Here is a 24,742-nt window from a genome sequence, read left to right as displayed (position 1 = left end):
TGCTTGCTTACCGTCTGAATTTCTTTTGGAGGCATCTGATACTTCTTTTGTAACACTGTCTTCACTATAACTGGCTGGAATTTTCGAGCCAAAGTTGTCAGCCGATACAGTGGAGTCGTAGCGCCCTCTAGACATGGGTGAATGCATGTGCGAGGGAGTGGCCGGCGACTTGTGGCGTCTGATCGTAGAAAGGCGACTGACGAATGAAGTGTTGTGCTTGAAACTGAAATAATGCAATGGTTGAACCTGGGCTTAGGTAGAGAAACAATGAAGAAAAATTTAGATAACACAAAGTAGTGAAGTAGTGCCATCTAGTGAGAGTCACCAACATTAATGCATTCGATTTAGATGAATTTCAGAATTCCGTGAAAATTTGTAATTGCAACTTTACATTAATAATAAAAAAAAGTGTAATAGCTTTTCATTTTTGTTACTACAACCTGTAGTACCAGATTTCTCCGAAATATCATAGCCTTACTACTAAGTATAATTAATGTAATCGATACACAATGTCCCTCCTTCTCACAACAACATATAGTTTTTAATATTCAGATAAGCAGCGTTCAGATAATAAACATTCAGATAATATTCTAGTAAGCTTTCATAAAAACAAAAATAATTCCACGCTGGAAATAGAAAGGCTTTGTATGCGAAATAATATGCTACATGGATGATTTTTCACTCAGATGAGATAATTTACTCTTTCATCTATTCATCTTAAATCATTAGAATTAAGATGATGGGATGCTGCAGTGGACCCATTCTCTTTTGGCAATCCCAGAAATCTGTTCATATGACGTACAATTTTAGGTATATTACTCAGCACCGCCGACAGGGTGTAGCATAGAGGCAGCCTGCCTCACGGCGAAGCTTAATTAGGGCGCTCGTTCAGCCATATAGCGCTAGGCGCCGTCGCTACGCTAACAGGAATTGTTAGCGAGGCCGTCGGCAGTGAATTTTATAAATATATAAAATAGAGGAACAGGGCCAATGTAGTCTGGGAACATTTTGGATAATTTTTCCCACGGCATGAGGCGAAGGGGAAGTCCTCCCTTCTGATTACCCAGTTGGAGCAGAATAGGATTGTAGCTGAGGATAATTCGTTCAGTGATTCCAGGTCGTAGTGTAATTTTACATTCTGCAGGACATCTATATCCAAGACGTCGGAGGGGTTAATCGGACTGTGATGAGTTGGCACCAAAGGGCCAGCCACAGCTGCGTAATTGGAGCGTGAGTAGCTAAACGGGATGCAGCCATTCTTGTTGATAGATTTACTGCTCCAGGCAGGATGTTTTGCATTTAATGACCGGCCGTTTAACTCCCAAGATGGCATCCAGATCTGAGGTCAGCAATTTTTTTTTTGATGGTGGGTTGTTGAAATCCTGCAGCATATTTGCAAGAGAAGAGGTGATGACGGCTTATATTTGAATTTGTATTAGGCAGATTCTAGTTTTGGACTGTTTTTTTGGAGCTGGCCACGTTTGGGGCTCAGTTAATGATGGGTTAGCACCAGTGGCCATGTTCGAACTAGTGGGGTACTGATGAGCCTGCGTTTCTGGGGATCTCGTTTTAGATAACGAAGTAGATTGACTGTTTGGCTCAATCTGCCTGTTTTGGGGTGGTAAATACACCCTCTATAGTTAGCAGAGTGAGGGTCACCGCAGTTAACGCACTTAGCCGGGGTGGTTTTTGGATTGGCGCAAATATTTGTGGGGTGGGTCTCGCCACATTTTAAACATCTGTACTGAGCTTTGCATAACTTCTGGCCACAGCCAAACTTTTGGCACTGCCCAGAAGAATCTCTTTTCCTCAGTGGCTGCGGAGTAAGTTTGAGGCCACTGATTAACTTTAAGTTGTATCTGTTTTTATAAATATTATGGATCTCCACGAGAACTAGAGGCATAGGGGTCTTGTTTGATCTATACATTCTGCTGACCTTTATAGGAGGTAGATCTTTTAAGTTGAGGTCAGTAGCTATTTCATCTGAGTCAATATCTTCGGAAACTCCTCAGAGCACCACTTTCAATTTTTTTTCCCCGAGATAAGTGAGAGGGTATGATACTGAGTACCTCTGGCGTCCATCTCCTTTGTTAAAATTCTGTATAGTCTGTCACAGTGGCGAGCTGAATTTTGATGCCCTCGTCTAAGTTTTTGGCCGTGGAGTAGTTTATGCTAGCCCTTTACCGAGCGAGTCAATGATGATGTCAGAATCGATCATACTTGCAGATCATTTAAGATTGAACTTTTTTTGAAATTTGTTTATGAAGATAAGTGCCTCTTCATCAAGCGAGTCTATGATGGCGTGCTATATCGGCCACGTTCATATTGATTGATTTGTGTATAAATGCAAGTAAAATCCTGCCAGCAAAATTTCTGCAGACTGAGGTGGTCTACTAGCAAAGTTTGTGAAAAAGAGTTCATGAATGTTTTGGGAAGATACCGTGAAGTTGCTTGACTCAGCTCGAATTACCTACCTCCCTATTGGCCATACATCTATCTACTACTGGTCCCCATGTCGGGTGAGACCTACGGCCATTCACCTCATGCACGTTTCGTGCAGAGGGGGGAGACAGTAGGAATTTGGGCAGGTTTAGAGCCAGTGCAATGCAAGATTCACGGAATGCCTCCGTAAGTGGTGAAGTACAGCCTAAAAAGCGCATTAAAATAGAATATAAATATAAATAATAAATATAAATAAACATAAACATAAACACGTCCGCAATCACACCACTAAAAAGCCAAAAAACACTCAAATTCAGAATACGTTCTTATCTTCATACCATTGACCATTGACGTTACTGACAGGATGGGTGAAGCACGAGTGCTTTTCATATTCCCCTTTATCTGTAATGAGAGTTATTTGGGAATGGGAGATTTGTGAGCAATTAAGCTCGCCCTCTGAGGGGCTTATCTTCATTTTTTTTTTCTTAAAAGAACTGGGCGATGGACTGAGTCCTTGACTCTTTATCCCGTCATCTGAATGAAGAAAATCTGTGTGGATGAGATGTTATTTAGCTAAAAAGCTAGTCATGGCTGGGTAACGGCAATAGCCGAGCCTCAGTTAAAACTTCATTGGCTACAGCATTGCCATTTGTTACCTGAAAGTCCTAAAAAGGACTCTCCATCTCCGGCTTATCTTCATATTTTGTGCAACTTAAACTTGTACAGAAAGGATGTAATAACAAAAAAGGTGTACAAATATCAACTGGGAAAAAATTAAGAGAACATTTAATTCTGAAAACAATCAATTGTAGAACCCCAACTAAACTTACATCTTAAAACATTTACTTGTAGAAAATATAACAAAAAATAACCTAAACATCCAGACTAAGATTAAGATTTTGCAACTACTTGAAAAGGTAGTATTCCATGAGTAACAACTTAAAATAAAAAGTACCTAAAAACTCAGCTTTTTGAGCAGTATAAAATCTTTTAGCAAAAGCAATATATAATATAACATTTTTATATAAAAATGTTTCTAAATGAAACAGTTTTTATAAAAAGTTAAATAATTTAAAATATTTTTAATTTTTAATGTAATTTTTAAATTATACCAATACACCTTATGTTTACTATAATATTTTAGATATCAATAACGAAGAATTCGACTTCGTGTGTATTTTTACTTCTTGCTTACCTACTGAACAAAGGTAACCTAACTAAACATAATAACTAAATACAACAAGAATCGAGAATATCATATTGCCGTATTTAAAACGGCTTGGAATACATGGAGGACTTCTGAATAACCTGCAGTCTTAGGGTCTGCATTCCACCATTTATAACTGGGTCACAGTTTTTTCTCATTCCCTGCGTGAAAACCGTGTTCTCTCTTCCGATTTCTCTATAATGCAGGCGTTCCTCTGGACTGATGTCACCCACTGACCAACCCTCTTTCTTGCATACAAAACGACTCTCCTCTTACTGACCTCAAACCCAATCCATAACTTTGCCCACTCCTTTTCTGTGACTCATATGACAAAAATTGCAATGCTTAAACATTTAAACTTTTCACATCTACAGTCAGTGCCCTAAACATCGATCTCCATATGTCAATAAGTAATGACAACCTACTTACGAGGGTGGTCTGAAAAGTTCTCGGCCTAACAATGCAAAAACAAATTTAGAATTTCAAAATTATTTTTAATTTTCAACATAAACCAATCTCCCTTAAGACGAATACATTTATGCCAGCGATGCACCAGCGCCATTGTTCCGTCCCTATAGTGGTTTTCTCAGTAAGATCTGCAAAATACCCCTCTACAGCTGCAATCACCTCTTGATTCCAAGGAAAACGCTGACGAGCGAGGAAGAGTTTTAGTTTTGAGAAGAGAGAGATAGAAGTCAGAGGGAGCCAACTCTGGGGAATAGAGTGGATGTTCCAACAATTCATAGTGCGGATCCCTTAATTTTCCCATTGCCAAAACACCTTTGTGGGCAGGTGCATTGTCCTGACGAAAGATGATATTTTCCTTCTGCAAACCAGGTCTTCTCTCACGAATTTTTTCGTCTAGTCTGGTTAAAAGATCAGAATAATATTCCCCGGTTATTGTTTTACCCTTTTCAAGATAATTAATAAACAAAATGCCTTTAGCATTCCAAAACACCGATACGATGACATTGTCTTCTTTGGCGCTGAACAACCGGCTTCTGTCCACTGTTTTGATTGCTGTTTGGATTCGGGTGTGTAACGGTGAATCCAAGTCTCATCCATAGTAATAAATCGACGCACAAAATCAGTTTTATTCTTGTTAAAACGCTCCAAGCACTGTACAGAGATTTTCATGACAGTGCGTTTTTGATCTGCAATGAGCAAGCGCAGCACCCGTTTTGCGCAATGCTTTTCCATTTACAATTTTTCACGCAAAATATATCCTACACGTTCTTTTGAAATGCGTATAATCTCAGCAATTTCACGCACTTTGACTCGCTGGTCATCCAATACCATATCGTGCCCTTGATCAATGATTTCTGGTGTTGTTGCACTTTTTGAACGTCCTTCACGTAGATCATCTTAAAGGCTGGTACGGCTACGTTTAAACTCGGAAGCCCATTTCTTAATTTTCGAAAACGAAGGAGAAGAGTGCCCATATTCTTTTATGAACTTCGAATGAATTTCTTTTGGCGTTAAACCTTCTTTTACAAAGAATTTTATAACCGCACGATACCCAATTTTATCCATTTCAAGGGACAGAAACAACACTTTTGCATCAGACAGCTGTATAAAACAAACTACTTGATAGGATGACTTGCAATTTCACATGGATGTTTATGACAGATGTACCAAGTTAGAAAAAAATCTTGCTGATAGTGTTGTCATCTATGGTCGAGGCCGAGACTTTCGATGTTTCTAAAACACAATTTCGTGTTTATCAAAAAAGACAGTCCTTCGTCCCTAAACGTTGGTAATGCTCAGCTTAGCATTCAACATTAGATATTTCGTCTTGAAATGAAACTTATCTATAGCTTTTCCTGGTAAAAACAAATCACTTGTTTAGCATCCTCGGTCTCCAAAACACTTGGCTTTTTCTTTTTTTGTTCAAGACGTTAACTTTCACGTGTCCAGCTGCTAATCCGAGAATACTGCTCTCACAGTTGGAGTGGTGCACCAAAACTTCTTTAAAAATTCTTGATGTCGTAGAAGGTAGCTCAGCTAATTGACGATCATCTCTTTCTCTTTCTCTGCAGCCACAGTCTCACAAAACGAACATTTTTCGTATTGTCGTTTCAACAGATACTTCCATTGGTGGTCAAAACCGATCTCCATCATTCCACGCATGTCTTCTAAACCGATAATAAAACAAACTGTCCAACGTCCATTTACAGTTCAATTATTAAGCTACAGAACTAGAATACTATTATGTGTGTCTTCTGTTCTTCCCCCTCCTTCTCAAGAACACGATATATCATTGATTGGTTTCAAACTTCAGTAAGTAATAAGGAGAAGCCATTACCATTACAGACTAACCTCCCCCCTCCCTCTCCAAAACAAGTGAAATTACGCCTCTTATAAAGCAGACTTTATCATTTCAACTATGAATTTAATTTTAACATAAAATACACTTTTAATGGAATAGTTTGTTTTAAACAGACTCATGACGTTATATTTCAAATTTCTATAGCAACAATATATTCTACATGCTTCTATCAGGTGGCAGAATAGTCAGTCTATGTTTGTATTGGTGGCAAATATCGCAGGTAAATTACGATATGAACATTGTAAAGAACAAAATTTAGCGAAATAGTTATATATATTTTTTAAGTTTTGAAAGAAAATGTTAAGATCAAAGTTATTCCGCTAAGTACTGATTTCTCCCTACTTCCCATATGAATCCCACAATGGTTAACGATAACGAACCATATGATCAATGGAATAGACATGTGGAGAAGGGGATGAGAAATAGGAAGCAGTAAAACTGCCAATTCATTGCTGTCTCGCTTAGATCCTGAGGAAGAAGTCACGCCAGTCAGGGATAAGTGGCTCAAGACTATCGCTAATTTTAAACGACATCCAGAGAAGAGACAGCACACAGGTGCCGCCATCTCGTGGTCCATAACACAATATATTATTGTAAACTACTGAAATAATTATATATTGAAACTACTTCAGCGAATTAAATTTTTCTGGTTCTATTTCAAGCAAGAATATCTAAAGTATTCAGGAAAAAACATGTTTCTCCTGATATCAAGATGTAACTTCTTACAGAACGACAGGCTGGACCTCACATCCAATTGACAGATGTGATAAATCGTAACAGTGAAATGTCTTCTTCTTCTAGAAATAAATCCTTACATGAACAATACCAGCGGACGATCAAGTTCCATCATGCATGCAATCACGAAGAAGCCGAAGAAACTAATCTACTAGTTTTAAAGACCACATTTTTCTGTGTTTATTCGTTTGAATTTGAAGGTCAAATTCAAACGAATTTGACCTTCAAAAATGCCCTGGTCTAAACAGAGAATGCTTTCTTTTCCCTGTGTTTTCCCAATGCAATCAGCAAAAGTTCTAAAGTAAACAGAGGTATTTTTTAGAAAAAAATATTACCCATTGCTTTAATGACACGCGTGTTTACACATTTCAGTGATCAACGTTATGAACATTCTTTAACGCACCAGTCCTAAAACACTTTAATGTAAGGGTAACTTAGTTCTCTAAGAGGCCATAAACCTGAGATATCGATTTGCTGGTCTCCTTTTTTTTTCTCTCCTCGATGTTGAAGGTCAGTGGAAACGCAAGAACAAGATCCCTGAGATCAAGAACCGTGATCTTCTTCAGTTGAAGAAATTAACTGATCACTACCGGTTAATAATGTGTACCTGTTATTGATTCCCTCCATCTGCCTAGAGAACACAGTTGCTTCTCTGAAAATAAGGGACTTTTTCTACACACAATCCAGAACATTTTATAAATTCACACATCTAGTCAAGATTATGAATATTCTTAACTGAATTCGAATTCTAAATGCAAATTAATATCAATAATATTATTAATATGTATTGTTAATATTTAATACTACCATTAAGTATTAATTTCTACAGTTTATTTCCTCAAAAGAATTATTTATTCACACAGAGCAGAGTTTAATTTTGAGCTATTTGAAATAATAAATAATCAAGCATCATCGAGGGGAAAATGTATATTTTAAAATTAATTATATATTTATTAAAATAAATAAATAATGCATCCCTTAATGCCTTTTATTCCTCAAAGGGTAAAGGTGATGCTGTTTAGTTCCACTAACTTTTAAACATACGTGGGCAGCCATCTCCACTCTTAGAAAATCAGAGATATCCGGCTCAAGGCTATCGATGATTTTTAATAGGCATTCGGGGAGAGAATGCGACAAACAATTGCAGCCATCTCCTAGTCTATAACCGTATCGCTATATATTGTTGTCTGAATAAGTGTGTATTCTATTATCGAATTTGTTAGTGAAAGGAGTAAGATGGTAAGATCACTAGTGCAGGGAGAGGGACTGCCAACTGAAAAAATGTTTAGGGACCTCTCTGGACTGTTATACAGATGCTTATGCAGTTGATATCTCAAAATTATATTCTCCAAGCACATTACATATCGCAAGTACTATAAAGTACAATATTTATTCATCCATGATAATGAAACAGACTTCATTTCGAACAGACCACACCTTGTTAACGCCTATTTATCGCTCAGAGAAGTAAGAAAATAGCAATTGAAGAAGTTTAAGATGGATATACTGGTAGAGAACAACAAAATGGGCATACAAGAGCACATTTATAATTGAGTTACCATTGATAATCATGCTAACAACATCAAGTAACTAGCATTGCTTAATACACGCCAGGAAAAAATAGACATATCTTAAAACACTTGGCATTCAGTTCTTAAAAGGGTATAAAAGCAAGCACCATATATATATAAACACATTATCAAGACAATGGTAGCTCAAAGAAATATAACAATGCAAGTCATTCGGCACAGAAGTAATTTAATAACAGACAAATTAATACGTATGCTTATTCAATATTAATATTGTTTATAAGTAATCATTTCAGACTACTTAAAAATATACTAAGCCTGTATCATTCGGTTGTTATCTGTACAATTAATAAATCACTTATCATTATTATTTATATTAAAATCATTACACTATTATTTCTTTTATTTTTAAAAATTAATTTTCCATGATTAGTAATTCTGTCTCTTTTTATTTATTCATGGATGTCTTTTGATTTCAATCGACGTAAAATCATTTCTACAGCCAAATACATTCGCATTGTCATGATATAAAGCAGACAGACATACTTACAGACTCCCGCCGGTAGGTGGCAGGTCCAGTCTATCTTTGCGCTTTGTGCTTGTGAAGGAACCAGAGGTGTAACTAGAAAAACAGTGCAGAGAAGACAGATAGAGGGCAGTGCTGTGCACAAGGCCAACATATACAATAGTTTTACATGACATGCAATATATAAACACATAAATATAGTTCAAACAAAGACAGGATAAGGAAAAGGAGGAAGAAATATAGATCAGAATGTGAAATATAAAGAATACGATTCAGTTTAAGACTCTGAAACTTTTAATTTGAAATATGCGCATCATTTAAAGAAAAACAGTTAGCTGCAAACGAAGTATGGTCACCAAGAGAATGTTAATAATCAAATACTAAATACTACAAAGCTTGGTTAAAAATCAGTAGGAATCCTTTCATCGTAAATACAATACTGCAGTTGATATTCCATGTGAAATTAGTCTTTTATAAAAAATAGAATGGAACATGGTTTATGCTCTATCCACATGTATAAATAAACTTTCATTTAAAGAACAAGTAACAGACTAAAATTAGAATTAGTTCAGTGTCTCCATTTTCTGTTAGAATATTTTATAAATGCTAGAAATGTAAGAATATAAAAGGTGTGCTATAATGAGCTAATTTTTTAATTCAAAATTAACCTCTTGTATATTTTTATTACATCTTGTGTAATAAATAATATGCGTATATTAATTTATTTAATACACATTTATATGTATTCAAAACACTTGCAAGAAATACACATCAGTCTATCCTATTTCTGAAGATATAAACATAAATTCATTGAAAAAATTCTCGCTTATTTTCAATGCACAAAGAAGTAATCGAAATTTATATACCTTAAATATTATATAAACTTTTGAATCTGTATTCATTTATTTGTATTGAAAAACAATTTACTACAAAAATCTACAAATGCAATAAACATTTCCAGTGTCTTACAGAAAATTTTATAGAAACTAATCCAATTGATTTCTACATATACCAGCCAATGAATTAGAAATATTTCTTTAATTATTTATTTATTGTTAACAAAATATTTATTTTATTTATTAAATAACATATCCTGTTAGGGTTAGGTACCAAGAGATGGCAGCACTTGTTTGCCAGCCTCTTCATCGGTGGCTGCTATAATTAGTGATAGACATGGGCCAGCCATCTCTGATTGGCTACCGGTAGAGACTGAACTTCCCACTCAGTCTCCAAAAGCTAGATAGGGTAGAAAGGCCTCGCCTACTCCCTATAAGGGAATAAAAAGGCGTTACCTCATTATTATTATTATTATAATAAAAGTTACAGTACATGTGCCGTTTGACATACATTCCTTGGATTGCATCTACAGCATACCAGTCGTTCACCAGATAATCCTTTAACTGACTCAGATTTCATGGAAGAGGACTTTGCTCCCGGATCTGTTTCTAACATGTCCCATATGTTCTCAATGGGGGTTCAGCTCCGGGTTTTGTGGTGGCCAGGGAAGATAGTGGAGGTCGCTGAACCACTGCTGATCGATTCTTGCCCGATGGACAGTAGCATTGTCATCTATGAAACAAGTCACGTGTCTCACTACGTGTTCTAGTTGCCTAGAAGATGTTGTGACGCACGTGGCCAAGTGTTTTGCATATACGGTGGGTAAGTGAACATTTACATTTGCACAAAAGTTTATAATTTAGTGGCTGGCATGTGTATAAGAAATATAGGAATCAATTATCTGATTTAAAAGTAGTAAATTTTAAGCGTATATATAAATAATGAACGGGATATCTTACTGAGCTTTGATGCAGTTAATTTGTTTATCAATAAAAAAACGTTTCTACAAGGTAAATTCTCTAAAAACAGCATAGCCTTTCTTGAACATTGTATAACATCTGAGCACTTTAAGTACAACGTACAAAGTACATTGTACTTAAAGTGCTCAGATGTTCTCTTCTTGGAGATCATCCAAGAAGATAATCTAAGAAGAAGAAGATCATATCCATCTTAAGAAAATCGATCCATACTAATAGACAACTTCATGCCATTACATCTTCCCACCGAAAAAAAAATAGGTGTTATTTCACCATCAGGAACAAGATGGTGAAGCCACTCTATTAATGATGAGACGAGGAAGCGTTAGCCAAATAAGTTTAATTTCTAACACACGCACACACACTCCTATAAAATAGCTATATAAAATCACTAAGACTCCTTGCCAACCAAAGTACTCCACGCACTCACGGCAACGAGGTAGTAAATTTCAGTAAAGCTTGCTATAATCCTTCAAAGTATAAAATTAAAACACTATTTACTCTTTTCACCCTACTACAACCAATACTTCGATCCGTTAAGTCTAGAAACGTTCTTCTGAAGTAAGTAAGAGTGTATCACTTGTAATGTAACTATAAGAACCCCCATAGTACAGACAATCTATTGAACAGTGTATCTAGCCGCACTAGACACAATACCAGCACAGTGAGGCCACTGCTTTGTCATCATAGTGTCTATCTGTAGTCAGCTTCAGCTATCTCCATGTATTGACAGCTTCAGCTATCTCCCGTACTGACCTGGGAAGTAGTCAACTGTATGGATATTCCAATCAGGACAGGTTACATGCTGAACTACAAAGCTCTGGAAATTATCACCAATAAAGGAGAATGCTATCTTTTGTTCCAGGTATCGGTTCTTGAATAGGAATGACATCAGCGGTGGATGGGAAGCTTTGAAAAAGTGCTTAAATGAGGTTGAATCTGAGTGTGTCCCTAAAGTTCAAAGAACAAATAGGTTGAGAGTGAAATGGATGTGCAACCTTTTTAAGCAAAAGATCCACAAGAAGAAGATAACTTGGAAAGAATATCGTGAGAATAAGAGTGAGAGGAGTTATGAAATATATAAAGCTCAAACTAGAAAAGTAAAGAGTATTGTGGAGAAAGCTAAATCGGAGTATGAAAAGAAATTGGCTGCAGAGGCTAACGGCAACCCGAAAGAATTTTTTTCGTTATCCTGCTAGTAAAAGAAAGAATGAATGTGGAAGAATAACTTTATTTAATGAGATTGTTCGATTAATGAGTGCTTACCTTGCTAAGATATATCGACCTGGTATGTGACATGATGCACAGTGTGCTACCACTATGCTGAATGAAGTGAAGGAGGTTCTTGAGCTGTTGCATAAGCTGGAAAAGAATTCGGTCAATGGGAGAGGCGGGATATCAACACGTGCGTTAAAGCACACAGCTCACAGGAATGGAACGAATGTATGATGATCCCATTGCACAAGGGCGGTGCAAAGACTAATGCGTCTAACTATCGACCTGACCTATCAGCATCTCTCGATTATTTGTAAAGATTTTAGAGAGGTTGGTAAGAATTCGCATACAGAAATGGATAAACAAACAAGCTATACTCTGCAAAGAGCAGCATTGGTTTACTAAGGGAAGGTCATGTTTAGCAATCTGCTCATATTTTATAATAATGTTACGGCCGAGTTGGATAAATGGAATGGATACGCTATGATAATGTTGGATTTTTCTAACGCATTTGAGGATACCACACGAAAGGCTGTTGCATAAACTGGAGAATACTGGATTGGAATGCGTGTGTGGCTTTTATGCATTTTGCCGTGATGCGATATCCAACAGCATATTTATTGATGGAATTATGCTTGGAGTAACTGACGAGGCGAGAGATCTTGGAGTTATGGGTGAGAGAAAGTGGAAGTTCAATGCAAAAGTTGCCAATACAACTCAGAGGATAATTGCAATGTCGAAGCGAACCTTGACATGTAAGAATAAGGAAGTCATTTTGCCTCTTTATAAGGCCTCGATAAGACCACACCTGGATTACTGTGCGCAGATTTGGTTTCCCGGATTCCAAGGGGATAAATAAGTGGAAAGGGTTCAAAGAAGGGTTAAAAAGATTATATCCGGATTATGGGATTTCGATTATGAGGACAGATTGCGAGTACGTGGATTGCAGACTCTGGTTAACAAGAGGGGTGATATGACAGAGGTCGATAAACTTCTGAATGGTGCTGTAGGATATCGTCTGATGAATTTTTTCGTTATATGGAAGGTGGGGAGAGAACACGGGGGGCATCCATGGAAGTTCAGTTTGTTCGCAGTCGAGAAAGAGGTAAGACAGGTTTTTTTCTCACAGAGCAGTCAGTGAGTGGAATAATTTTCCTTTAGGGATAGTGGAGTGCATCTAGTGTGAATTAATTTAAGAGAAAAACACGCCAATTTGCACAATGGACAAGTTGGCTTGCTCTCGGCAACTTGCTTCTGATTCTAACATCGAAATCCTACATAATACCGTATTTATTGTCACTTTGCTAATCTTTTACTATTTGTAAATTTGTTGCTTGATATCTTATATTAAATGCATACACGAATAAACTGAAATTTATTCGTGTATGCATTTAATATGCATTTTAAAAATCAATGCATAGAATTAATGGCATGTTTCGAGGATTTATAATGCCTTTATGCTTCCGCTAATGATATGACGTTTCAAATGTAAAATAGATTTCAAAAATTGAAATAACACCCATAAAAAAGAAAATGAAAGAAAGTGTAATACTGTGACAAGCTGCCTTATATTTGGCTATAAAAAGATGATGGATCTTTGATATCCTCATTATGTATTATGAAATAAAATAGTTCTATTTCATAAAAATTATGTTGTTATGAACACAGCCAATGAGTGATAAGAGGTGTATCGGGAACTCAAGATTATAACTGAAATGTATAGTGATATATATTTTAACAGATTTGAAATGAATATTGGAAACTGCTTACTCCGAAACCTAAATTAATTGTAAGTTTTATTCGGTAATTAATATCAAATAAATTATAAAATAAAATATAAAAAAGAGAAACTTATTTGAAATATTTTAATAAAATGAAGTTAATTGGAAAAATTTAATATTTCACCATACCATTATTTACATATAAAATAACTAATAAGTATAAAAGTCGAAACTAAATTTTTGGGGGCGCAGGAAGATTCATTCAATCCAATGCCCCAATACCCTTGGAGGGTAATGGATGGCAATGCTGTAGCCAATGAAGTTCTAACTGAGGCTCGGCTATTGCTGTTACCCTCCTGCCATGATCAGAGCTTTAATAATAGCTCAATAACACCTTATCCCTACACTGTCCTCTACAGATAACGGGGAAGATGAAAAGCATTCTTGCTTCGCCCCTTTAAGCCAGTCCTTATAAGGATAAGGACTAAATTTTTGGGAGAGAATATCAGTACCCTTGAAGGGTTATGGATAGCAATGCTGTAGTTCTAATGAAGCTCTAACTGAGGTTCAGCTATTGTTGTTACACTCCTGCCATGATTAGATAGATCTTTAATATTTTGGGAGAGGAGATCAGTACCCTTGGAGGGTGGGTTATGGACTAAATTTTTCTGGAACAACAGGAAACACAAGGTACGCAGGGCCTTTCTCCATCTTCCCCCCACACAAGGGGGATTCGCCCTGCTAATTCTCAAATACTGCCACCTAACCAACACTGCTCAGACCATACGGAAAGCACTGGCATCAAATCACCCTTCCGGCAATCTGATTAAATACTTCTTAGGATTTTTCCTACCCTACTTCGGGACTACTGGCCACGTCGGACCATGTGCGGAGACGGTGCCAGAGTGGTACTACACAATATGCAAACTTTTCAAAAAAATGGCAACGGATGGAGTTCGAGCGCTTCAGCTCAGCCCAAACAAGCTGTACTGGAAAATTTTTGACAACTTTGACTGGGAAAAGCCCGATCTGGGCACAAACGAAGAGGTGCTGTTCACTAACGTAAAAAATAGCTGGGGACAACCATTTCGCCGTGACTTAGCCTGGAGAATCGCCTACGGCAGACTCCCGGTGAAACTGGTAAAATCAGCCTACAGCTCGCGACCGTGCAACCCCTTCTGCGATGTCTGTGGCGCGGTAGAAACCGTAGGGCACTTCTTCTTTCACTGCCCGCCAGTACAGCGTGTTTCGCACAGACTGGCTGAGGTGCTTGCGATCCCAGCGCTCACATTCGCCGAAATAGTCTTTCTACAGTTTCCTCCCCCAGTAACCAAAAACAAGAAACACCTGATTTTCCTAATAAATGTGATCAAACACCACATTTGGAAAATTAGGAAAAAATACCTTCTTTACGAGGGGATCGCATCTATCTCCGTGTTAGGAACTGTCACTCAGCCTACCTCCGCCGCTTCCTGGAGCAGGAAAGGTACTTGCAGGGTGAAGAGCGGTTCCTGAGGAGATGGTGCGACCCACCAACCATCTGCCAGATCATACAGGGGGAAATCCGGTTGTGTCTGCACCTATAACACCTTCAAGTTGTAGGTGTTGACGCTATCTCGATCTTCCTTCCTGATCACCGTTTACCCCACAGGTATGTCTAGTCTTTTCGCAGTTGAAAGTTCTTCTGTCCTCAGGTTGGAGTTGACCTGAACAAACCCGGACTGCGAAGGCCAACATCGAGGTGGTCCCAAGCCCTTTTCAGGGCGGGGTCTTCCGGGCCAGGTCATCTCCCTCTTTTTTTTCCCTGGTATTACTGTTCTGGGTTTGCTCGGCAAACTCATTCCTCTATAGAATTGTCTTCCACATAGTCTTTAGATATATTTACACTTGTTAAATTTGCATAGTCTCTCCTTTTTTTTTTTTCCTTTTTAGGATTTTTCCTTTTCTTCTAAAGTGAAAAATCAACGACCGTTTTAGAATCGCCCCTGGGGGGGCAAACAGCTAAAACAGGTCAACTGAGGCCTCTTTTACCTACTCTACCACTATGCACTCTATCTTTATTTTCCTCTCCTACTATCTGCTGAATCTCAGCCTATCTTACTCTACAGGCCAATAATGAGATACGTTGAACTCACAAAATTATTATTATGGATAGCAATGCTGTAGCCAATGAAGTTCTAACTGAGGCTCAGCTATTGCTGTTACCCTCCTGTCATGATCAGAGCTTTAATAGCCAATAACACCTTATCCCTACATTCTCCTCTACAGATAACGGGGAAGATAAAAAGCATTCTTGCTTCGCCCCTTTAACACTTTCATTGCCAAGCTGAAAATTGGAATTTCGTGTGGTGGCCAAATTTTTTAAAAATTTTTTTATTTAGTTAGCGACGTCAACGCGATATCGCGTGATTGGCAATGAACGAATTAAGCCAGTCCTTATAAGGACTAAATTTTGAATATTATACATATTTAATTTTATAAAATAAAAGTTCAATTTTAAGAAGGGGTATTAAAATAAATCAGCTAGATATAAATAAATTATTAAAATATATTATATATAAATAAATAAATCAGCTAAATATAAATAAATATACTATATTATATATAAAAGTTCAATTTTAAGGAGTATTAAAATAAATCAGCTAAATATAAATAAATATATTATATATAAATAAATAAGTTTAAGTAAATAAATCAACTAAATATAAATAAAAGATATTATATTATATATAATTAAATCAACTAGTAAATAAAGTTTCCTTAGCTATTATGTTCGTTTTCCGAAGAACTTAAACACCATATTTTTATTTAAATATAAAACGAATAAGATATCCTTCGACAATTATGAATTTTGCTTATTTGAAGTTACGAAAAGATAAATTATTTTGGTTGAGACAATGCTATGATGGCTGTGTAACGTTACAGAACTCCTGATATATGTATATATAATTTCTTAATTCTACTTTAGATGCGAATTCATACGTACGCTGGAGGACTCGGTAATGGCACCTGGTGGATTTTCCATGTTGCTACGGACATGGAGTTTTCATCTGCTACGTAACATCTCCATAGGCACTGGATGAGGTTGGCGGCTGGAACACGACGCCGTATCATATGTTTTTGACGTTGTTGCTGCTGTACTTTGAGAGCAAACCCTGATCCCAAAATTCCCTACAAATTGAAATAAGTCTGTAATATATTTGGATTATTATTCCAGGCAAAATACTATTACATTTTCCAACACTTCATTAACTAAACTATGAAACATCGATCTACTTACTGCAGGCAAGGCAAAGAAGGAAATTCCAAGGAGAGCGCAGAAGGCAGCTATTAGCTTCCCAGGCCAAGTGATAGGCACCGTATCTCCATATCCCACAGTACACAGAGTAATCTAGAAGAACCGTATTATTGATCTTAGTCCACTTTTCCGTACAACAGATGCACTGGGTTTAAACTATTAATAAGATACTCATCAAAACAGATTAATATCTTAAGATTAAAGTTTTATATTTTGATGCAGATCAGAAGATCAAATCTCGATCCTCTAGTTTAGTTAAAATTTAAATGTAATTTTGAAGCAGGAAAAAACGGCCAGATCGTATGCGTCTTTCAAACCTTCAATGATGGCGAGCTCAATGTTCCCAATGAAACAAGGCTTTTAGGGGAGCGATTATGGCAGATAAGTAAACGCGATACAGAAAATGTTTAGCGATTATTCAAAAATTAGTCCTTGGATTATTTTTGAGTCCTTGGACAATTTAAAGCGATGGAAGCTCAAATATTCGTTATATCGAATGCCACACAAGCATTGGTTCAGACTCGTTAAAAAAATATTCTTCCTTGGGGTGGAAATTCTCTCACATAATGTAAATTCTTCCGTTCTCTTACCTAAAGGGATCTTGCAAAAAAAATTCATTAAATGAAATTATTTTAAGGTCCTAACCGAATATCTAGAATCTTTCAGAATAGAGTACGCAAAATGTTCAATAAAACTAAAACTATGGCAAGCGACAAGTGAAAATGTCACTAGAGGTAGCTGCAATCCATCCGTTCTACGGATTAACTATGCAAGCAGCGGTGTATGAAGTCAAATTCATCTTAATGAGATGTAGCGTAGACATCCAAATGTCGTTTAAGAAAAAAAGTCCATAGTTGTGGTTTATGTTTCTGAGTTGCTTTTACCAAAGAAATTATCCGTAGGTAAAAGACGACACTTCGCTGGTAAACCAATTTTACATTTCTCTTACTACCAAGTTTTCGTTTTTTTTTTTTTTTTTTTTTTTTTTTTTTTTATCTGTCATTTCGAACGAAGGGAGATATTAGCCATAGTGGATAAGACAAATTTCATTATGACAGAACGTGGTATTGGCATTTATTATTCAACTTCTCTTCAAGGCTTCAAAAGATCCCTCTTTCATTTTTTTTTTTCCCCTCTTATGGTATAAAAGCAGTTTAGAACACAAGCTCTAATTTGGGCTGCTGATTCCTCCGCAAATAAAATAAATAAATAATAGAGTAGGAAATGTGTGTTTGTTAGTCGTTGCTTCGGCAACTGTATTTACATATCTACTAAACACGCCCTTCTGACGCCTTTTTTTTTGTCATAACGAATGTCTTCAAAGACAGAATTTCGCAATCTTCAGGGAGGTGATTCCTTGGGCGAGATTTTAAGCGAAGAAAGGCTATAACAACGTGGGTCCGATTTTCAACGTGTGGGAAGATACCATCATTCGTAATTCGGCTGCTCACAACTGTGGCCTTGCCTGCTGTTCACGTTGTCCATTTCTAGCAAGGCTCTATGTCTGTGGTGCTGTAAACAGTGTTTCGTTGGTTGTTGGGTTGAATCAGGTTTAACTCGTGCTTTTGTTCAGTGAAAAGATGTCTCAAACCGCCTTCAGTTACGGTTTTTGTAACAGTAAATTTAGAACTGCTATGGTTACTGGTATTCTTCGGCTACTACTGGAGAATATCAGCAACAACATCGTGGGGGGGCGTACTTTTTTTTAACTTAAATTAATCTATTCATTTATAGAAAGGCAAAACAACCACACAGCATTTTGTGACGGAGGGAAAGTTTCTTCCTGGAATCCGCGGCAGGGATCGCTAATATAGTTGCCAAAGTTGCTAGCTGTTTTTTTTTTTTTTTTTTTTTTTTTTTTGCCTATATGTAAAATAAAGCGTTTCTCCCTAGCTTTTGGGTTCTTGGTCAATCCCATGTCTTACTTCTAGTGTTGTTTTACATTTATTCCAGTATCACTGGATATTAATAGGATGAGTACATCCGGGAACTGAATTAGAAACTTTAATTTTACATATAGGCATGCGACTGCCAATACCGATCGTCCTCGTCGATTCCCTGCGCATAGATGAGCAGCAGATCGTGAACAGCTTTCATTAAATACTTTGATCAATTACTGCACACAAATTCTCTTCGTCCAAACAAGTCTTCTCAGATCTCGTTCTTGACACTCTCTTAGCACCACAGTTACGCCTCTTAGACAAGCAACGTGGGTTATTTTTCCACTGATTAAACACCCAGGATATTTTCCCTTTTGAGAAACCAGTCAGCTCTGCTGTTTTCAAAATCGTGGCTCCAGCCAGACGGGCACCTACAATAAGCCCTTTATCAAACTCCGAAAGATCCTTTGTCTTTTCCCATCGTGATCAACACTGTTCACGATTACTGACTGGAGTCAGTAATTGTGAACAGTAATTTAGTGATTCAGACAGTGAGTCAGTAATTTCCAACACCAATTCTAAAATAGTTGCCTAGAATACATAGAAACGCATGTGACCAAGTATTTTTCAAGCTGGTTGAATCTTGGTCTTGGAAAGCATATTTAAGTTTAAAACTGGAACAAAAAGACACAGAACTCACATGAACCAAATTTGAGTGAAGAAACGATTTGATTTCTTTCTTTCTTATATTTAGTTATTATTTTTTGTAATTTACAAATGAGATATTTATTTATATAATAACAATTTTGGGGTTACCAGATGCATAACACTCTCGCCGTGCTTCTGGCAATATGATCCCAAAATATTTGTAATAATTTCGGTCCTTACATTAATCATCACTGTCTTTATTACCTGCTTTGCATAAAAGAAACGCAATTCCCCTCACAATATGCGTCATAGTGTATTACGACACTAAACATTAGAATTGGAAGAAAAATGCTGAATGAGTAGCCGATATTTGTCGGACACACACTGCTAGGAAAGAAGTCAGCTGACACCACAGTGTAGGAAACAAACAGCTAAGCACCCATCTTAATAAGATAAGATGTAGGCCCGCCTTTGGCTTCGAGGACTGCAGCAATCCTACAGGACATACTTTCCACAAGATTACGAGAGCGATCGATCGAGGGAATTTTGGACCATTCTTCCCATAGTCATGTAATGAGGTCCTAGAGTGTTGTGCGGCGGACGCCTCTTGACCTAACCTACGTTCCAGTTCATCCCGCAGATGTTGAAGAAAAGCCACAAAGTAGGAAGCATTGCATTGTCCAGAATGTACGAATGCCTCTGAAGTTCAATGTTCGTGGCACTACAAACAGAGATCAGAGGCCAAACCACGACCAACGATCACACCGCCACTTTCGAATTTCATAGTTGGGGTTACGCACCTCTAGTAAGAGAGGTTCACCGAGCATCTGCCACACCCATCCATCTGCTCGGTTAGAGATGTAGGGTGATTCGTCGCTCCATGATACAGCTTTCCAAGCTTCCACGTCCCACTGCACACACTCTTTGCACCAGAAGAGCTGCATGTTGGTTCCGGTAATGTGGGGCTTGCATATTGCAGTCCTACCATGGAAACCCACATTGTTGGCCGTCTGTTCTGAATGTTTTGGTGCAGATTTGTGTTCCAGTCGATGCCCGAAACTCCGCATTCAACGTGTCGGCTGACTAATGGCGGTTTTACATATTATCCTTCAATAGACGCCCTGCTTCCATCTCAGTATAGTATCACTGATTGTTGATCTGGATGGCCCATTTCGTCCATCCAGATCAAATTGTAAATTTTGTAAAATTTTCAATTTGTCAAACAGATAGGCCTATCACAACGTTTTACGATTTTCACAGCCATTTCACCCGGACACGGTTGCACTGACTCGAGAGCATCACATTCCTCCAATTTACACCGGCTACAAACGTCACTCGTTACATGGCACGATGCATCTTGCCCATGGGGATGTCCGTTGACTTCTTTCCAAGCAGTGTACTTGCTTGTTCACACGTATATTGTGATTAATGTATTTTATAAGAAACGTATATTATGATGAAGAAGAAATAACGTGTATTACTGCGTTTGAAAAATTGATATGACTATTATACACCTGGAAATTGTTTGAAACAGTAATATCACTGGACTGGAGCAAATTGAACTACCGAACAGAAGAAACATTACATTATATTATATTATTATATGTATCATTTTTAAATTATTACGAAATACGCAATTTTTTGTTTTTTAGTCCTTTTATAAAATATCAATTGAAAAATTAAAAGGTTATATATTATTATAAAATTATTCACAACTTTTCTTAAAATATGTTTAAAATAATTTAAAACTAAATAAGATAAAAGAAGTGTTAAAATATTGTATAGAAATAAAAAAAAATGATATAATTATTGAAGTTAAGTTATAGTGTCAACTAACAGAATAATTAAAATACACTCACTACTCCCCACCAGAGGGCGTCTGCGAAGTTGCCGAACTTCTCTGAATTAGAATCCTTCTCCGCAAGAAAGACAAGGAATGATGAGAATATCAGCCCGAGGAAACCAATATACAAAGTCGTAATAAGTTCCTGTAACAAAAGAAAGTGGAGTTTGATAGCTGATCCATAACTATCTGCTGATGTAACAGGACACACACACACGCATGGCATCGATCTTTCATACTTTAACCCTCATTTTCTACTGAAACGATACAGAGCCAATTACACTGAAAACCTCAAGGTATCTTAGCAACAGGTGTGCCATTAGTATATCGCTTCGCTGCCTAGGACGAAGTAACTTTGGATTCGAGGTTTAAAGGCTAATTGCAATGTTACTCTAGTCTATGAAATAAAACAACGGGTGTAGCTGGATTTCAGCAAGTTGCTCAAACTAGAGAACTCTAATTAGAAAAATAAAATAAAAAAAAGAAGAGAGGATGGAAAACAACAGAAAAATATAAAAAATATTGGATAAAATCTAAACAAAAAGAAATGGTTGGCGAAAAATGAGAACTGCAATTAGAGAGAGAAATAAAATAAGAGAAAACCTGAAAAAAATAATAAATAAAAAAGGAGTAACTAAGAGGGCGAAGGAATGAAATAATATAGTTTTGATTAGCAAAATAAAAAAATAAAGATTACTAAAATAAAATATTATTATTAATAATAGCTTATTATTAATGACATCTACCCATTCGACTTACCTGTCGATGTGCATAGACAACAGATCCCAGCAGCTTCCATGTTCCACCCCTACGATCCATGCGGACCATTCGCAATATCTGGAAGAACCGAAGGCCTCGCAGAGCGGAGGCTGCAAACACCTGCCCGCTACTCCCAACTGAAAGCACCACTATGGACGCAATGATAACGATGACATCTGAAAAGAAAATGCGTTTCATTAGTAGTGCTAAAGAGGAGCAGTTGTTAGATATTAAATAAATAGTATGGAATAGTATCAATTTATTTTTCGTTAATAACATATTATGCCATGTCAATGAATATTGTTGGCAAGATTGAAATAAATTAAAATAAATTTGCATTTTTTTATAGTTAGCAATTATTTAGGTGTGAAGTGTTCTTAGAATTCCATATTAATGCAATTATTGTGTAATTTGATTGTGGAAAGTGAATCCAAGCTACTCAGATACACGATTCAATAAAAAATAGAATGAAATCAAAAATAGTCTGTATTTTGAATTATCGAAACGATACTTGTAATTTGAAATAAACATAACTAACATACCTCAAATTTTTAGGATCAGTGTTTATTAGATTAGAAAAAAAAAACGTCTTCGCTCACCCACACTTGATGTTCAAATGAAAATTCAAACATGAAGAAACTACTGAAATTCTTTAATAACATGAACTAATTCACAAAAATGTTAGTGATGAAAAATCTAATATAATTTTATTATTAATATAAATTTTAGGTGTGAAATAAAAAATTTATCTTTTATTACTAATATATGTTTTTGCATCTTAAAAATATAAAAAATCTTTTAAAAATTTAATGAAATTTTATTATTTTAAAATATTATTCCGTTCTAATTAGAAATCACGTTGTAAAAATCGTTCTGCTTTTGATATTCTTCCCCTTTAAAAGAGACAAATTACTTTTGTCGTATTCCGAAAGTAAGTACTGTAGTTACTATCCAATCTACAGCAAGACCAAGAAGTAATATAGTGGCGCCATCTATCAGTGTATACATAAACGAAGAGACCATCGACATTTGATATTGAAGTTTAAAACATTAAGTTGAGAGTTCAAAGTTCTAATATATGAAAACTTTTTTTGCTTTACAAGGGTTCATAAATTTCTCTTGAGGTACATTTATTGCTTTCTCTCTCTATCTATCTCTCTCTCCAGCAAGAAAAGTTATTATCAAGAAAGGATGGAGGGAAAAGGCACGTATTTTGTTTTTTATTTAGTACTTGGAACTAGTAAAAAGAAGTTTAGTATCTCCAATAAAAATCATCTAAAATTTCCAGGTATCGTCTTTGTAAACTTTCGCATCTACTCCTAGCATAGAGGATAAAAATAGGTAATAATAGCATGTTTCTTAAACTGATGTAGAGTCAGTTCGTTGCTGATAAGGAAATTGGGATGATGTTTATACTTTCCATTTTTTTCGGACGTGCAGCGACCATCTCACAGGTTAATTTTGTCAAAATTGTGTCGAGAGTAATAGCAAACCTTTACTAATTACGAAAATGGTGGCGTAGTCGCCTACCCGAAATATGTTTAGATACTAGTTCGATTTCAGACACATCCCAGCTGTTTTGAGTCTTACACAGAACAGTTTTTGTCAGGGTGACCACCAGCAAAAATATTGTGTACTAACTTATGCAGGAAAAAGATACTAGATCTGAAAAAAAAAAGTACTAAATTTTTATTTGCTTTTGTATCACTCTATTTAGGGCATTTTACGGTATTATTACATTATTATCATAGATGAACTGAATGTAAAACCTCTAATTTAACACATGCACGACAAATATGAAAAGAAAAAAAGTCAAAATTAATCTCACTGTAGTCATCTTTGAGTCCAAGAGCTGCAGTTGTCAATCATCATAACAGAAGTCCCAATTGTAACTCTGGCACTTAACATGTATTAATTTACCATATAATTTTTGTCTCATTTTAGTGTTTAAAATAATGTAACATTAGATTTTCAGTTATTTAATATGCTATTTACATATTAAGTACTTTATACAGGGGTTCCCGCTTACAAGAAAAACAAAAAAAAACCTGACCATTGTCGGCTGTATTTATCTTTTCAATGGGTCCAAATTATGCTGTGCATCAATAAAAGGTGGTTACTCATATTAAAATATTTAGTTTTTCCACTTGTTTTAATGATCGCGCGAGAAGTGTTTGAATAGCGAAGAATATATTTTCATTGGCTAATGCCAGTCGGTAACAGCAATATAGCCGAGCCTCAATTAGAACTTCATTGGCTACAGCATTGCCATCCATTACCCTCCAAGGGTATTTTGGATTCTTGATCCACGAAAAGTGAATCGCCGCACCCTGGTTTTTGTTTGACCATGGCTTTATTTCATATTACAATATTATGGAAAAGAAAGGGTGTAGCAAACAAGGAGAGAGAAATTAGTAAATAAAAATACTTAATTGGAATATAAAAATCTGGAAACCTAAGTAATAAATAGATTATTAAAATAAATATCAAAGTAACTTAATATTTAATTTTTTAAAAAATTATAAACTTTATATGAAATAAAATATAATGAAATAATCTTTATTCTTTGCATTATTACATTACTAATACATAATCATGTAATATTATTATCCGTTCATTATAAATGCGTTTGATGAATGAATTAATAATAAAAAGGAAAATATTTCATGATTACGTTAATAATGCAATTACTGAATAATATTTCATATTTTTTTCTTTTTATCTAAAGCATAACTAATCTATTAAGAAAACATAACTAAATTATTAATGCAAAACAATAATAAAAAAAAATTAAAA

General features: G+C 36.1%; 1 protein-coding gene across 1 annotated transcript in view; it reads right to left on the bottom strand.

The window, feature by feature from the left end:
* Window positions 1–24,742, bottom strand: part of LOC150098801 (potassium voltage-gated channel subfamily KQT member 1-like) — a 388,359-nt gene that overhangs the window by 44,008 nt on the left and 319,609 nt on the right. Inside the window, exons 4-9 of the mRNA XM_090404568.1 lie at window positions 21,947–22,122; window positions 21,204–21,332; window positions 16,799–16,909; window positions 16,505–16,689; window positions 8,793–8,864; window positions 12–223 (exon numbers count right to left, since the gene is read on the bottom strand). Of these exons, the coding sequence (XP_090260694.1) occupies window positions 12–223; window positions 8,793–8,864; window positions 16,505–16,689; window positions 16,799–16,909; window positions 21,204–21,332; window positions 21,947–22,122 (885 nt within the window). The remainder of the gene's footprint in view (window positions 1–11; window positions 224–8,792; window positions 8,865–16,504; window positions 16,690–16,798; window positions 16,910–21,203; window positions 21,333–21,946; window positions 22,123–24,742) is intronic.

This window comes from Typopeltis vanoorti, chromosome 15, assembly GCF_054136105.1.
Source record: "Typopeltis vanoorti isolate ZY-2024b chromosome 15, IOZ_Tvanoo_1.0, whole genome shotgun sequence".
NCBI lineage: Eukaryota > Metazoa > Arthropoda > Arachnida > Uropygi > Thelyphonidae > Typopeltis > Typopeltis vanoorti.
This window is presented reverse-complemented; position numbering and strand designations above follow the sequence as displayed.